The sequence below is a fragment of the Poecilia reticulata genome, chromosome 20 (genome assembly GCF_904066995.2).
Source record: "Poecilia reticulata chromosome 20, P_reticulata-male-v2, whole genome shotgun sequence".
NCBI classification, from domain to species: domain Eukaryota; kingdom Metazoa; phylum Chordata; class Actinopteri; order Cyprinodontiformes; family Poeciliidae; genus Poecilia; species Poecilia reticulata.
In genome coordinates, this window is record NC_088849.1 from 25,517,417 (window position 1) to 25,534,738 (window position 17,322).

General features: G+C 37.9%; 2 protein-coding genes across 3 annotated transcripts; one reads left to right on the forward strand and one right to left on the reverse strand.

The window, feature by feature from the left end:
* Window positions 1-781: 781 nt before the first annotated feature.
* LOC103456982 (SH2 domain-containing protein 1B) lies at window positions 782-13,543 on the reverse strand. Of its 2 annotated transcripts, XM_008396871.3 has the most exons (5): window positions 13,405-13,543; window positions 11,014-11,231; window positions 4,427-4,490; window positions 1,458-1,806; window positions 783-1,375 (listed from the first exon to the last, which is right to left on the reverse strand). In XM_008396871.3, exons 2-5 carry the CDS (start codon window positions 11,154-11,156, stop codon window positions 1,335-1,337), a joined length of 597 nt encoding a protein of 198 aa, XP_008395093.2. In that variant the 5' UTR covers window positions 11,157-11,231; window positions 13,405-13,543; the 3' UTR covers window positions 783-1,334. The 2 variants fall into 2 exon arrangements, with proteins under 2 accessions (XP_081458018.1, XP_008395093.2); XM_081601892.1 differs by lacking the exon at window positions 13,405-13,543 and having other exon boundaries at window positions 782-1,375; window positions 11,014-11,350.
* Window positions 13,128-16,831, forward strand: LOC103456983 (stomatin-like). The gene is made up of 7 exons (XM_008396872.2): window positions 13,128-13,372; window positions 13,458-13,570; window positions 14,487-14,559; window positions 14,722-14,804; window positions 15,366-15,569; window positions 15,646-15,780; window positions 16,499-16,831. The coding sequence occupies exons 1-7, from the start codon at window positions 13,318-13,320 to the stop codon at window positions 16,661-16,663; spliced, it is 828 nt and encodes a 275-aa protein (XP_008395094.1). The 5' UTR covers window positions 13,128-13,317; the 3' UTR covers window positions 16,664-16,831.
* Window positions 16,832-17,322: the final 491 nt, after the last annotated feature.

A 17,322-nucleotide genomic window follows, 5' to 3' on the forward strand; every position in this document is an offset into this window, starting at 1 on the left:
CTCTCAGTTCCTCCAAACACGCTCCGGTTTGCTGCTGCGGCTCAGGAGTGACTCGTTGTTTTCTTTGGTTTCTTGTTATGGACTCGTATGACAATGTAAAAACGATCTACTTCCACATTTAACTGACATATACGTTCTGTTCTGTGTCCAGTTCTTCTTTTCACAGGCTCACATTTTTCTGCATGCTGGGTGTCTTCTTGGTGGAATTGGCAATCCATGCACCAAAACACCCCAAAAACCTAAATACAAAACAAACACAATCTGCACAAAACTTGGTGTTTGTTTCTGGAGGAACTGAATCGGAAGTGAATCGGAAATTTCTGCACAGAACCAAAGCTTTTTCACACTGCAAAAACTAATTCTTACAATTATTTTTCTTGAGTTTCTGGTGAAAATATCTGCACTTGGAAAAAAAGAACAAACTATCTATAAAACCTTACATTGGAGTGGTAATCTAAAAATATCTACTAAACATTTAGAAATTATTTATTGAATCAAGTTTTAGGTTTAAATGTCCTTTTACTTTCTTTGGCCTTCTTGGAGACGCCACATGTCAGCTGAACGTCTCAGTCTGAACTTTTTCTGCATTTCTGGGCCTCAGGTTTGCTGATTCGATCTAAGATTTCTTTAAACTGATTTTATTTTCTGAGGTTTCAGTTTTATTGTTGAGAAAAAGTTGCTGTCAAAAGCAAACTGCAAAAACAGAAAACGTTACCTTAAATCATAAATGGTTTGTTTATGATCTTTGTACACTTTAAACAAGACAAAACTGGTTAACTGGTAACTTTTGATTAGATATAGGAGCTTGTTTTATGTCAATAAAGTTCTCGTTCATGAGGAAATGTTTTGCTGATGTTAGCATCACTTGACGTCCTTCTTGGTGTTGAAAGAAGGAATTTAAATTCTTGCAGATATTTTTGTTGCTTTTCAGCTTATGACCCTTTAATGTCGTTCAGGTAAAGTTTATTTTATACACATCAGAACAAACAGCACAAAAATGTATTATTAAAATGAAATGAATATTAAATATCAATGTTTTGACTGACAGGAGTAAAACAAAATGCCAAGCTAAATGGAAAGTTTTTTCATTTCAGTGCAGTACTTCTCCTCCTCTTCCTCTTTCTTCTTCTTCTGCACTGACAGGAATGAGGTGAGAAGAAACAATTGGGAGGAAATTCACTCTGCATTAACACACCTTTTCAGTCTTTTTAACCGAAATTGTGCAAATGCAACAAATCTCCTCAGAGCTTCGTATAAAAAATAAAGCATCTCTAATCCCAAATAAAGTTCAGTCTGTGTTTTTGTTGTCCTTCGGTTTGAGGTTTGCTTGAGAGTTAATCTGGAATAACTTCCACATAATCTGAATTTGGAGCATCTGCAGTAAAACAGAGAAGTTAAATTAGAAAACAGACAGTAAACGAACGCTGCAGGTAACCAAGAGAAAACATTTCACATACTCTCATAGTCATTATCCTCTTCAGGTAAAGGAGCAGCTCCTCTCTGCAATGAGTGTCCGCCTGACGCTCCGCCCCAGGCTCCGCCCCACACTCCACCCGATCCTCCAGCTGTTCTTCCAGCTGATCCTCCAGATGATCTTCCAGCTGATCCTCCAGCTGATCCTCCAGATGATCTTCCAGCTGAAGCTTCAGGTTGTGTTTCTGGTCTCCTCGGCGGCTGGATCAACATGGGCGTTTTCTTTTTCACCGCGTGGCGCAGATGAACGGCCAGACCCTGGTTCTTCCTCTTGTAGTTACGGATTAAATCACCCAGAGTCTTAAAATATGTTTCCTGCAAACCTCCTGCTGTCTGTGGAGCGACACAGAAAAACGACATGAAGAAGCTGAAGGTGCAACAAATCTGGGACCAATAACTTAATATTTTCATCAGCAAATACAGTAAAAAATGTCAAAACAAAATGTTTTAAATGCACAATCCAACATGAAGCAACAGGTAAACTCAATAAGAAAAATTTTAACAAAATGTTAAAACAATAAATGAGAACAAACCATAGAAAAAGAGGATTCATGTAAAAATAATAATACATTTCATATTGTGAATATGGAAAAATAACTGTATTAATAAAAACTTAATACAAATTGTAAAAATCTGAGAACAAAGCTATGCAAAAGATAATATTGATGAAAAATACGTTAAGAATTTAAACTGCAAATGTGTCACAAAACAAAAATGAAGAAAAAACTGAAAACAAAGTGATGCAAAAAGATAAAACAACAATATTAACAAAAATATATTAAAATGTTAAGTTTCAAATGTGTAACAAATAATCATAAAACAAGATGAGCAAAAAAATTCTATATATATATATATATGTGTGTGTGTGTTTAAAGCTTAAATATTAATTTAAAATTAAGTAGAAAAAACAGAATAAAATGGAAATAAATATTATAATTTTTTTATTAAATAAAAAGCAAAATAATCAAATGAAGTAAAACTGGGTGGCGCTGGGGAAAATCACAATCCCTGTATTGAGGCCATAGGCTTCATGCCGGTGGTCGCAGGTTCGATTCCCAGCCTAGCAACATTTGCCGCATGCCTCCTCTCTCGTTTCCTGTTTCCTGTTGAACTACTTTCAAATAAAGGCCACCAGAGCAATGAAACCTTAAAAAAATAAAGCTGGGTGACGTAAAGATAAGAAATATTGAAACTTTCCTAAATCCTTTTATGAATCAATTAACTGAGTTTTGTCAAAACAACAAACCCATCCTTTTTCCATGCATCTACCTCATTTGACCTTTAACCTTAACATGGCACGTCTGGCACGTGGGCAGCGCCAGCATCGCCTGGCCGACGCTCGTCGTGTTTTATTAGCTCTGACGTCACTCAGTGTGTGGAAACAAGCTAAATGTTTTCCTCTGCTGTGGGGGAAAGTTTCCTTCATGGGGGTGAAATGCTGATTTCTTCCTGAAATACTCTGACATCTTAATGAAACCCAAAATTTCCAATCTATTTTATTCATCTGTTTGATGACATGAATCAAATTAAGATCCTTTTAAATAATTCTGTGCTAGAATTTGATATTTCTGTAACAGGAAACAGAGTTTCTGCAAAAACTCAACATTTTACCAGGTATTTTTAGTCCAAATATCTTACTACACTAGAAATAAAACACAAATTTATTTACAAATAACATTAAAACAAAACATAAGAGCTTCTTTAAGCTAGTAATTCATTACTATTAATGAAAAGTTCTAGTTCCACTGACATACAATTTAACCTTCAACAACATATTTTCCTCATGTTACAAGCGGAATAATCGACCAATAGAACCAGAACTTTTTAAATAAGTAATTATTGACTGAAAACAAGCTGCTGAAAAATCACTTGTAAGTTAGTTTCATCTAAGACCAAAAAAACTTGTTTTTTCACACATTTATTGAACCAGAATTAGTTTAATGGAAAAGCTGTGGGTGAGCTGCTGCCAACCAAACGCATTATTTCATTAACGGATCATAATCAGTGTGAGAACAGCTGTTAAAAAGCGTTTTGCATTTTGTTGCTGTGGAAATAGAGTTTGAAGGTGGTTGAACCTCAAAATGATTTTCACCTCCAGGCATGAAAATTCAACTAAACTCAACTAGAAAAATAATTGTGAGTTGCTGTAACTCCATAGAGATGAGCTGATCGATCCAAAGAGAAGATCAATAATACTGAACTTTACTCAGAAACACAAACATTTGCTTTGTTTTTCTACTGGTTTGTTGTGTAACTGGGTAATTAAAGTACAGAACTTAAACCAAATAGCTCAGCGTTATATTCACTCACATTATCAATTTTAATTATTTAAGTTAGAAGAACATAATTTCTTTATTCAACTTGCATGAAAAAAAATCTTAATTTTCTAAACTTAACACTGAATTTTGCTCAGAAACATTTAGTTTTAACAAACCTTAAAGGACGTTCTCCTTAATCATTTAAATTAAGCAATGAGCATCAATAGTGGATTTACAGCGCAGGGCATTCTGGGTAAAAACAATCAAAGCAAACGCCGTGGCTTAGCGCTAGCGGGAGAAATAGCTCGTGGTCTTTTACCAAAGGCAAAGCGGATACAATCGCTACAATCTGACGCCACTCCATTTTTTTACGTTTTGTAAAGAAGGGAGTTGCGCTCAGTGTCTTCAGAAGATTTTTGTGTCATTTCCTTTGGTGGTTCTTGGTGCAGCGCCCCCACAGGTGAGGAGGGGAACAGGTTGTTCAATGAGTTTAGTAGGTTTGATTCAGGGCAGTTGAAAATATAACAAACGTTGCAAGTTTTGTTCCCCAATTGAACCGAGTCTAAAGTAGCTAAGTTCATCTATTAATAATCACGAATAAATAAGTATGTAATGTGGAGCAGGGAGAGAGCCAGAGGCAGCAGCTTATTAATCAAAGAGACGACATATTGAAAATGTAAAGGTGTTTTTGTTACCAGCAGGGTGTAGTTTCCGTTGTGCGCCTGCAGGATTCTGTAGGTATAAACCACCTTCTGTTTGCTGCAAAGAGAAAACAAGACGTCTGTTAGTGAGGGATGAGTTGGAGGAAGTATCGCAGAAAACCGTTTTCCGTGTTAATCAGCAATGATTCTGCTTTAAAACTGAAGATTAAAGTCACTCACCATGTTTGACGCAACATTAATCATATCTCTAGTGTTTGACTGGGCTTTTATTATATCGTTTACCATTTATCGTGATAAATCTATTTCCAATTAATCATGTTTAAAAATTCCTAAAACGGTCTGTCGGGATTATTATTTTACTATTTTTAATCCACTGCTTCTTCAATAAAGGTGTATGATTAAATATTGATGAATTTGACAATGTGATTAAATCCTACAGAGACCTAAAAGAACTAGTTAATTTTTTTTATCGTCATTTTTATTGTGACACAGTTTTGTGATAAAGCTTTGCATTCATATCCACCATCCCTAGATCCAACTTCACTCGAGTTTCTGCACACAAACAAGAATGACATTTTAAACATAAATATATGAAAAGGGAGATAAAATAAGCTGTTTTTTTATACTAGCAACGACCTGACATTCTAAACAGTTTGTGTCCAGCATGTGTGGGGTCTGCAGAGATGTTAGCTGCCCCCTTCCTGACCTTAAACCAGGTCCAGAGAACCAGAAGTGACCTGCAGCAGACACAGAGTTGATTGACCTTTGACCCCTGGCAGGAAGAAGAGTAGATCTAGTCTGTCTGCATCATCCGATGCCTTTCATCACCCGGCCACGGCGTCTGCATGATTTTCGGTGCGTTAGATGCATTTTTCTTTGTGTGAAAATACACTTGCAAGCACGTTTTGGAACAAGATGAATGCAAAGCTCAACCGCAGCTAAACCTCAGCCTCACCTCATCAAAGTGTGGAGCAACGACGGCGACGACGAGCTGGGGTTTCTAAAAATATAAAGAACAAAGAAACCAACCGCTTCTCTGGCGGCAGCCAGCCATGCAAAGCAGCTTCACTCACAAAACTCAGCCAGACTCACTGGTTCCACTCAGTTTCCATTCAATGAGCAACCAGCCCTTCAAGAATCCAGATGTGTGTTTTTAAATAAAATTTAAAAAAACGCAGAAAATGCAACTGAATGCTGAAAACTACACGAGAAACACTGCAAAAACACAAAATCTTACAAAGTATTTTTGGTCTCGTTTCTAGTACATTTGAAGTAAAATAAAACTGACTTAAGGTCACTTTGCAGCAAGATAAAGGAGCTTGTTTTAAGTCAATAATTCCTTAATATTGGTTAAAAAATCACTAGCTCCGCTAAAATCACAGCTAAAATGAAATTTTTCCAGTTTTAAGTGAAATAATCTACCAGTGGAGCTAATAATATTTCATCAGTGTTAAGATATTATTTACATAAAAGCAGCTTCATGTGGCTGAAATGTGGTTCATCAGTTAGTTTTGCCGTATTTCAAGTTTACTGAGACATTTGCACTAAAAACTAGACCAAAATCACTCAGGACTTCTTATTTTGCAGTGAAATATCACATCTAATCACAGTCAGTCTCATGAAGGAACATTTTCAGGTGGATTGTTTTTAGAAAGGTGCAGCAGCTCTGATTGGTTCTTTCTCCACACTTTTGATTTTCATTTGCGTGTTTGGAGGATTGTGGGTCTGGATGCTGTGCAGCTCAATAGATTTCTACTTTCACTTCCCTTATTTAGGGCAGTTGCTATGACGCGTAACCATGGTAACCACGTGTTGTTTTGCAGCTGGATTTAGGTCATTAGCATCATAAATGTTCAAATAATACCTGACCTTTGACCACAAATCCCAGAAGAGGTGAATGTGAGCAGAGAGAAGAGGAAGTTCAAACCGTCTCTCATAGTGACGTCTCTCTGCTTTCTAACCAAAAGTCCAGAGGCAGATTTAAAGAGGAACAAAAGCAAAGGAGGTGGAACAGCAGAGTTAGATAGCAGCTGATGGCGTCGTCTAGAACATGTTGCTGTGGAATATAATCTCTGCAGGGCTGATATTGCAATGTTAGCATGTCATAACAGCCATACGGCACTGGCCTTCAGTCAGAGGCCTATTCAGAAACACTGCAAGACTGACTGCTACTGGAGCATCACAGAATCTCTTATTTAGACGTACTAGGACAATTCGAGTCAAGACTACATTTTATTTTGATTTATTTTGAACTGAACTGACTTGAAAATGAAATAAATGAAATAAAAATAACAGTTATTTTTTTATTGAGACTAATGAATACAGTTCAGCAGGTGATTTGGTTCCAGCTACACGTTTTTATTGATCTTGCTTGTCTAGAGATAAATATGGATTTTACAAGAATCACACCAGGAATAAAAACGTGAAAATGCAAAGACACATCTAAACGTTCAGGCTTCTTCTCTGCTGTCGTGCTTCTCTGCTCGGTGCATCATGTTATTCTTGTTGGTTCTGTATTCTGCTGCTGGCTTGATGGTCAGTTAGCTATAAGTGGTTCCACCAACAGGATCGGTGTAAAACCACCGCTGTATGGTGTCCCTCAGGGCTCAGTTGGTTTCCTCCTTTTATTTGATATTCCTGAGTAGGTTCAACACCTGCACTAGACATGATTAGAGTTTCTAAACACCCACATATAATTTATGTGATTGTCAGATTTATTTTGGGATTTCTGTTTTTATTTGACTTGTGGGTTTGGTGACAGTACAGTAAGCAAGTACAATGATTTAATAAAGAATCAGGAAAATAATTTGAATTTAATTTGGATCAAAGTCTACAGGGAACCGTTTGCAAAGTTACACAGCAAAAAAATTAACAGCAATAATTAGAGTTATTTAGCCTGTTAGAAGGTTATTCATTCATTTACAAATGTCACAGTTTCAGGCAAAATATATAGACAGCAACATATTCAGTTTGCAAACTAAATATTTAGCTCTAAATTATTTAGTTAGCAAGTAAAAGATTCAGTTCCATTCTAAATATTGAATGAACAAACTAAATATCTAGTTTACAGGTTGATTATTTAGTTAGAAAGCCAAATATTTAGCTACAAACTAAATATTCAATCAGCAAGCTAACTCTTAACTTCACAAGCTAAATAATTAGCGCCAAACTAGCTAATTAGTTAGCAAGATAAATATTTAATTCACAAGATAAATATGTAGTTTTACAAACTAAAAATTTAGTTTGTAAAACTACATATTTTACAAACTAAAATATGTTTGTAAAATATGTACAAACATATTTTGTACATATTTTACAAAATATGTACAATGTGCCAAACTAAAAATTTAGTTTGTAAACTAAACTGCAATAAATTTTTCCGCAGTGTTTAAATGTTTGAAGTGCTCATCTTCTCTCCTGCATCTTTTTGCGTTTGTAGCCTTAAAACTTGACTTTCTGTTAATTTGACTTGACAAGGGCAGATTAAATTATGCCAGATTAACATTTTTCTTAATTTCTGCCCTGTAAGTGGTTGGTGATTATCAACAACACAAAAATATAACTTAAAACATAATAATTAGTCATGGCTGGCACTTGCCTTTTAATAGTTGTGAAAGTGTAAATACATTTAACTGTTAAAAATCCTCATATTTGTCTAATTTTACCATAAAATGTGCCAGAAACACTCACAGCTCCAATTTGTGGTTATTGCCATTAAACTACCACAACTGTCAACAGATCACATCAAGATATTAACAACAGCTCTGAACATCATCCAACTATTTTCTTGCTCCCTTGTCCCTCAGTGGGGTCAGGAGGTGCTGCTGCCTCTCCAGCTAATGTTCCGGGCGAGAGGCGGGGTCACCCTGGACAGGGTCACCCTGGACAGGGTCACCTGGACAGGTCACCTGGACAAGTCGCCAGTGTGTCGCAGGGCAACACAGAGACACACAGGACAAACAACCATGCACACACACACTCACACCTAGGGGCAATTTAGACCGACCAATTAACCTGACAGTCATGTTTTTGGACTGTGGGAGGAAACCGGAGTACCTGGAGAAAACCCACCATGCACAGGGAGAACATGGAGACTCCATGCAAAAAGACCGGGGCCGGGAATCGAACCCAGAACCTTCTTGCTGCAAGGCAACAGCTCTACCAACTGCACCACTGCGCACTGTAAACTTCATAAAATGCTAAAAACTAAGTGAAATAATTCAGTTTCTTTATGTTAACTCATCATCTGGAGGATCTTTGTGATTTCAGTTCATCCAGTTATCAACTTCAGTTCATCGGTGAAATTAGCTGAATTTCTATCCAGGAAAAACCAGCAGGTTGTGTCGACTCATTTGTGAATGACCTGCGACATTCACAAACTTCCTTCTCTAATTTTTGTTCAGTTCACTTCCTGCAGATGCTATTTCTATTTTTCTGTCCACTTCAACAACACATGCAAACTAATCTGCATGTATCACGTCAAACGTTAACACCCTGCCAGCAGCCACAATGAAACCCGAGTTCCTGGAAGGTCACCAAATCCAAACACTAAAAACACTAACTTATGAGAGTCTCCTCTCTGCAGCAGATTCACTCTTTGGGTTTTAGAAACCAGATGCTGCTCAGAGGCAGTAAGTCTGAAAATTAGGTTAGTGTTTAAGTCCTTCTTCTCTACATACTCGCTTTTATTTTTTAACAGCTCTGATTGCAATATTCAGCAGGAAAAGCTTTTAGCATTCCTGCTGTTTGAAGTTTCTAATTTCAGAGGCCAAAAGAAGAGAAGTCTCCACACTTCTCTTTTTTAAGGTTTCTCTGTCACCGGTGGCATTTATTCTACAGAATCCAGACAGAGAAATGGGAAAACCTGCCGCAAAGGTCACAAGGCTGACCTTGTGCAAAGCGTAATTTAACGTCAACGTCTCGCTCTGTGCCAACATTGAAGGGAAATTCACCCAAATAAACTTTTTCCCTGATAATCTGTGGCTTATTTAAGGTTCTATCTTTTTATTTTTTGTGCAAATTTTGACATTTTTGTACAATAAATTTAGTTTGGCTTTATTTAGCCTAAAAACGTCTCATTACTGGTTTCTTTAGACAAACGGTTCGGAGGCAAATGAATTACAGACCCGGAAAATTATTTAACTCAAAACATAGAAAAATGTCTTTTTATAAGTTAAATAATCTACCAGTGGAACTAGAATGTTTTTATCAATATTAGGGAATTATTGGCATAAAATAAGCGTCAATTTCTCACGAAAAATGTACTTGTAAGTTCGTTTTGTCTTATTTCATTTACCGTAGAAACTAGACCAAAATACTTGGTCAGGTTTTGTGTTTGCTAAACCAAAACATGGTTGATGGTCTAAAACATAAGAAGCAAATAAATCCATGGGGATGAACATGTTTCACAAACAGGATTGTTTTAAAGCCAAAAACTGCTCAAACATTCACATTTTTAAGTGATTTATCAGCTGCAAAAACACAAAATCCTATCAAGTATTTGTGTTGTTTCCAGTGTAAATATGTTAGAATGTTTGAAACAAGACAAACTAACTTACACGTAACTTTTCAGCAAAATATAAAAGCTTGTTTTAAGTAAATAAGAAGTAATAATATCGGCAGATTATTTTACTTATAAAAGGGAAAAATGACTTATTATAAGTGAAATAATCTGCCAGAGGACCTGGGCCTGTTTTCATCAATATTAAGACATTATTGGCATAAAACAAGCTTCTGTGTATTAGTTTGTCTTATTTCAAATGTACTGAGATATCTGCACTGGAAACTAGATTCAAAACTCGGTAAGATTTCGTCTTTCAGTTTATGCTGCACATCACATTTTTACTGTACATTTCATACTAAAGATCAAGACGATAAATATTGTCGTTTTTGATAATTAATCACAAATGCTGTTCAGGCTGGTTGACCTCTACATCTACAGTGGAAATAAACTCATTAGTTTGCATTTTAACAGAAGCAGCTGCAGTACAGAACCAAGCGCCCTGCAGGGGATGGTGAGGGGACGCTCCGTCCAACATCTGCACTGTAAAAACACAAACACTTACCAGCTATTTTCGGTCTAGTTTCTTGTGAAAATATCTCAGTAAAATAAGACAAAACAAACTTACAAGTAACTTTTCAGGTTACAAATAATTTCCTTCTGAAGGAAAACAAGCCAAAGATCTCAAAAAAAACTTTAAAAGGCTTAAAAGAAGCTAAAATAATTAGGTGAACGCTGCAAAAGTACAAAATCTCACCAAGTAGTTTTGGTCAATATCTTATTGCACTTAAAATAAGACAAATTAAACTTGTTGAAAATGAATAATTTCCTACCATTGCTGAAAAAGTTCCCGTTCCGCTGGCAGATTATTCCACTAATAAAAAGACATTTTTCCAGGTTATTATCTGCCAGCGGAACAAATACTTTTTTATCAATATTAAGGAATTATTAAGAAATTGAAAGATCCCTATTAATGTTTCATTTAAGGTTAATTAAGTGAAGAAAGATATTTGCACTATAAACTAAACCAAATGATTTTTTGCAGTGTGTTTCAGATCTGCTTTGTTGAATCTGAAACACAGATCAGATCAATAAACCACCTGATTTGAGTTTTACTCACTAGACACAGAGACACAGCGCTCCCTGGATGGTCTCGCTCTCTCGGATCAGGTACGCGCCGTCCTTGTTCTTCCTCCCCAGAACCTCCTCACACTCCCTCTTGGTCATGGCGCCATGGTAACACTCCGGCAGAGCCGCTGCCATGGCAAACGGGGGCCGCGGGCCGACAGGCCGACATCCACCTGCACGGCGCAGGAGCTTCTGCTTTCACAAACAGCCCTGAAAACGGTAAGAACCACGACCCGGTTAAACCCAGAACTGCTCCAGAACAGAGCCGGCCCGGTCAGCTCTCGCTGCTGCCTGGAGGTGCAGAGCAGAGCGCTCACTGAGAGGGCATCAGGAAACAAACATGTGGTTCTCGCAGTTTCACAGGAAGTTAGGTGTCACAATGAGACACATAAATGGAAACTAAAAGATGAGCAGCAGATAACAGCGAAGCTTACCGGCAGAACGGGTCAGAAACTGTCAGAAACTGTCAGAAACTGTCATGGTGCTGAGGAAGCAAGAAAGCTTCAAGCTCCCTGAAGGGAACTGAGCTAAAAAATATTATCAAAATAAAAACAGTTATTGTATGAAAATGAACGACCAGGTTTCATAAAAGCAGCAACTTCACACGTAGTCACTGTCCTGCAATGTGTGGCAGAATGGTTCACTTAGATTCAGTTCAGTTCATTTAGATTCAGTTCAGTTCATTTAGATTCAGCTCAGTTCAGTTAGAATCAGTTCAGTTCATTTAGATTCAGCTCAGTTCACTTAGATTCAGTTCAGTTCATTTAGATTCAGCTCAGTTCATTTAGATTCAGCTCAGTTCAGTTAGAATCAGTTCAGTTCACTTAGATTCAGTTCAGTTCACTTAGATTCAGTTCAGTTCATTTAGATTCAGTTCAGTTCAGATCATTTAGATTCAGTTCAGTTCATTTAGATTCAGTTCAGTTCAGATCATTTAGATTCAGTTCAGTTCATTTAGATTCAGTTCAGTTCATTTAGATTCAGGTCAGTTTAATTCAATTCAATTCAGGTAAATTTTTCATTTCTTGCTTTTTTCTTTATTATTATTTTTTAAAACTATTCACTTTACTGTTCTAAACTACATGCCCTTTTGGGTATAGCCGGCCCAAAGCAATGAAAGTTAAGCGACTTTTTAGGACGCCCCCCTCTCCTCCCCCCCCCCACACACACGCACACACACACACACACACACACACACACACACACACCCCACCCCGCCTCTAAGAGGACAACGGTAAAATTCTAAAGAATTTTGTCTTTGACTTCATCAAGAAACAGACAAAAAATATATATTTATCTTGATTAACTTTTTATTTTCCTAGCATGCGCTTTTAGAAAATTTGCTAAGATGTGCAAAACAAACTATTGATAAGATAATATCAGTCAGCCTAGAAAGTTTCAGTCACAACGGTAAAAGGCTCCCATTTATTCACATTCAAGCCTATACCAGCAAGTTAAAATTAATCTAATCATCTAATTATTGATCCAATAATAAGACGCAGCAGGCCAATAGATGCACAAGCAGTGAGCAGGGAGCCCTCTTCTGGTTGACTGTGATTAGTGAGGAAACCATGTTTATTTACTCTCTGTCTCTCCAGTCAGAGTGAATAAGTGAAGTCAGTTAGACCATGTTGACACTTCCGATTCCAATTAAACTGGAAACCATATTGTGTGTGAAATAGTGTTGTTATAAAATACAGAATATAAATTTACACATATTCCACAATAAAAAAAAAACATGTTTTATGTATGTCATTTTTAGAAAGTCTCATGTTTTTACTTAAAACGGTGGGGAAAATTGTTTCCTTTGTATTTCTTTAAGTAATTTGGAACAATTGAGTTTTGCTAAAGATTTTCTAAACTTTGCAGGTTTGCTTTTGATCATTACTATTATTATTATTAATTTGCTGTATTTCCATTTATTTTATTCTAAGATAAAATAAAATGTTTTATTAAGTTGGTGTTGTGTCATTTACTGATAAACTAAGCCGTAAATAAGAACGAAAATAATCTAAACGTTTCCCTTAGGTAAATACCGTAACTTCTCATTGTGACCTGAAGAGGGCGCCCACGGCTCTGAGGACGCATCCTCCGGTTGCTAAGTGACAGCTCGCCGTCTACATCCCGTGGGGGCGGGGCAAACGCAACACTGTTGCAAAAACGTTTTTGAAAGCTATTTAATTTAAGTGTAATGAAATAAGACGTTTATCATGGTTAACATTGAGGACACATTTCCAGTTGTTTTTAGTGAAGCTCTATGTTGAAACAGACATATTTATCAGTAGTTTGAAGGATAATGACCGGTATTTATAACAAGGTTGGAGTTGCTGGTGGTTCCGATCATGGAACAGGTCGCTACATTTAGCCGTTAGCGGGATTTTACCGTGATTAGCTGGAGGTGAAGGGTGGTTTAACTGCCTCTGTTGGTGTGTGCAGGTGGAGAAGTGAGACGGGGCGGTGTTTTGGGCGTCTTGGGGGCGGTGTTGACGTTCCTGTCGGTGCTCTTCATCCTCCTCACCTTCCCCTTGACAGCGTGGAGCTGTGTTCAGGTAACGCAAAAGCAAACGGAAGCACCCGGTTAAAGATGGCTGCCCCAGTGCGTTCAGCTGGCCCGGACCGCCTTCTGTTCGCTTTAGTCATAGATATAAAACACTTAAATGGTCAAACATGAGCCGGATCATTTTGTAACAGTCTATTTAATCATAAATTATATAATTAAGTTGAAAAATCTCAATGTTGGACAGAATTTGGGAATAAAGAACACGAGATTTGAAAATAACGAAACTTTAAAAAAAATATCACACACAACCTACACAGGTCAGACCTTTGCTTTAATATTTTACATTAATGACAGTTTCCATAAAACACTATTCTATATACTTGCAACCTTTAATACTTGTAGGAAGATGTGTTTTTTGGCTCTAAGCAACCTGATATGGGGTCCATAGATAAGTTAAACCTGGTCAGAATTATTCTATGGCGATTCTCCTAAAATATATGTAGTTTTGTTTTAACTTTCAAACTATTTTTTAAAAAAAAGGGGAATAGTTTTTAGACTTTGTTTGGATTTTTCACTAAAATATATGTCTAGCTTGAACACTACACAGTCTAGAAATGATTATTTTACAGTAATGATATTTTCTCTTAAATCTTGAGATTAGTGTGAATTTTATTAAATTTATAAAGGGTGATAACTGTGCGTTTTTAAGGTTTTTAACCAGATTTATTTCAAAATCTTGCTGCAGACTACAATGATTACCAACTGCACCATCATGCAGGCACCATGAGTTTTGTTTAAAATCATTTATAAGCAAGAGTAGAGCACAACTTTGATCAAATGTATTTCATTCTTCACTCATTCCTAGATAAATATCCTCACTTGTCATAATTTGAGCCCATTTTGAAAGTGTTTTCATATCCTTTCTGAATCAGTGTTTTAACTGATGCAGAGTGTCTGTGGTGCAGGTTGTCCTGGAGTATGAGAGGGCTGTCATCTTCAGACTGGGCCGGGTCGTTAAAGGACCAGCGAAAGGACCTGGTATTTTTTTCTGTTTAACTCAGACTGCAGTCGTTTTGTTTTTAATTATTTTACTAATGAATACATTGATTACTCTGACATTTTAAGACACTGAACAGGAAAACTCTTCTCTGAGGCTGTAAAACATATGTTGTTGGTTTGGTTCCGACTCTGGATCTGCAGGTTTAATCTGGTTCATTCCCTGGTTGGACGACGTTCAGAAGGTTGACCTTCGAACTTTCTCCGCCTACCTCTGCCCTCATCAGGTCTCTGCTCATTAAACAGTTACTGCTGCATGCATTTATTTACAGCTACATGTTAAATGTGTTTGTGTCAAACAGAGTATAAGTTAGAATAAGGTTGTTGATTTTATTCTTGAACTTAACTTCACTTTTCCTCAATATATCAGTTACATTTCTGTTCAGCATACAACACCTTCTAAATGCAAACTCTATCTGCAAAATTCTAGAAAAACTCAGAATGGAAATGTAACATTCTGGAAAAGATCCAGAGATGCATCTCCATCATTCATCATCTCATTCTGAGGAGATATGCCACTTTTTCTTGCAAATGTCTGATTTTATAATGTCAGAAAATATCTTAATGATTTAAATACTGTTTAAAATTATGTCTTTAGTGATGAAAAGATTTTTAAATTTACTAATTTTGGCATCAGAGAATTTGGAAATACGTTATATTAATCTCAGCATTTTGGTTTAGATTTATTTCTCCTTGGCCATTTGTTGTTTCTCTTGTTGTTCACTGGCTGTGACCGTCTGTGGTAAAACCTGAAGGTCATATCAGACGTTTCCTCCTCCGTCCTGCAGGTTCTAACAGCAGACAGCGTCCCGTTACTGGTGGACGCGGTGGTGTTTTACCGCGTGGTGGATCCCACCCTGTGGTTCACCCGGGTGCAGAATGGCTGTGTCGCCACACTCTGGCTGGTTCAGGCGAGCCTCAGGGCGGCGCTGGGCGCTCACACGCTGACAGACCTGCTGACGCAGCGGTCCAGCATAGCCACAAGAATGGAGGTCAGACACAGCCAAGCTGCCACAGTTCAGCTCTACATCAGGGTTAAAAATGATTTTACTGCTTCACGTACTGCAGGAGGTGCTGCACACCAGCTCCTGGCTGTGGGGCGTTCAGGTGCAGCGAGTGGAGATCAGAGATCTGAGGGTTCCCATCAGCCTGCAGCGCTGCCTGGCCGCAGAGGCCGAGGCTGAGAGGATGGGCCGGGCGATGGTACCGCTGCAGTAACAGCACCTACCCTGTTCACCACGACAACACTCACTGTTACCTGAAAGCTGCAACATGAAACTTTAAAAAATAGGTTTTACATATTTGTTCAAACCTCCGACCTTCCTGAACTACTGAAGAAATGCAAAGACAAACAATCAGAGCCAGGAGGCTGTCAATCAATCTCATGTATGCGCCTAGCAAAGGCTATGCTAACTAGCCTTAGCATTCATGACAGCCTCTGCTAGCTTCAGCTTAGCACAGAGCAAGGAGGAGGAAGGATATGAGCAACGCCACACATGATCTGCTGCCTGATTAAAAGAAAAACAGGTCATTTCCACATTTTTTGGGTCATTAATTGTTTTGTTGTTTGCCAGATTTTTGCCGTTCATGACTTGTGGTTGTGGGCCAAACAAAATCATTTCAAGCCCCACGAATGGCCCACAGGCCACACTTTGGACACCCCTGTTTCTTGTTTCTTTGCCATTAGTTTCAGTTCATCAATTGAGTTTTTTTCTTTCAGTTTCTGTTGTTTTTGTTTTCTGAGTCCCTCATTAATGTCAGTAACTAAAGGGAACGATGAGGATTTTGTACTAAATAATGAACTTATTCACATTTTGTTAAACACGAATGTCTGATATTTCTATGTGTGGAGTTGTTGTCATGCTAAGGGTTGGATTATTTGTGATGTTTGTGTTGGCTTTTAAGCATCTCTGTGTTTCAGATGATCGTGGCTGAAGGGGAACTGAAGGCGTCTCGTACTTTGAGGGCGGCGGCGTCCGAACTGTCGCCGGTGGCTCTGCACCTCAGATACCTGCAGACGCTGGCGTCTGTGGACAGCAGCGCCTCCATCGTGGTCTGGATCGTCCCCACAGAGATCCTGCAGTAAAACCAAGACGCAGCAGGTACCGCTGAGTTATCCGACCCAGAGAGACAAGAGTTGCTGCTGAACAGAACCGAACCAATCTGAGCTCTCAGGACGTCCGTCTGTCTGCTCAGATGTTTGTTAAATTGTCACATTTTTATATTTAATAAAAACAGAAGTGTTTGCAAATTATTCCATGGATGTTTTTGTGGTCCTTAACTCTAAAAGTACACATAAAATTTTTTAGCTGAAACAGTAAAAACGTTGATGTTAAAGACTTTAAAGTTTATAAATAATTTAAGTTTAGACTCAAACGTCCAGCAGGTTCATTCTGGGAAACTTCAGAAATATCCTTTAATATAAATCAGTTAAAAGAGTCAAAGTGGATTGACTCCATCCATCTTTTCATCCGTCCATCTGTTCATCCATCTGTTCATCCATCCATCCATCCATCATCCATCCATCATCCATCTGTCCATCCATCCATCCATCCATCCATCCATCCATCCATCTGTTCATCCATCCATCCATCTGTTCATCCATCCATCCATCCATCTGTTCATCCATCCATCCATCCATCCATCCATCCATCCATCTGTTCATCCATCTGTCCATCCATCCATCTGTTCATCCATCTGTTCATCCATCCATCCATCCATCTGTTCATCCATCTGTCCATCCAT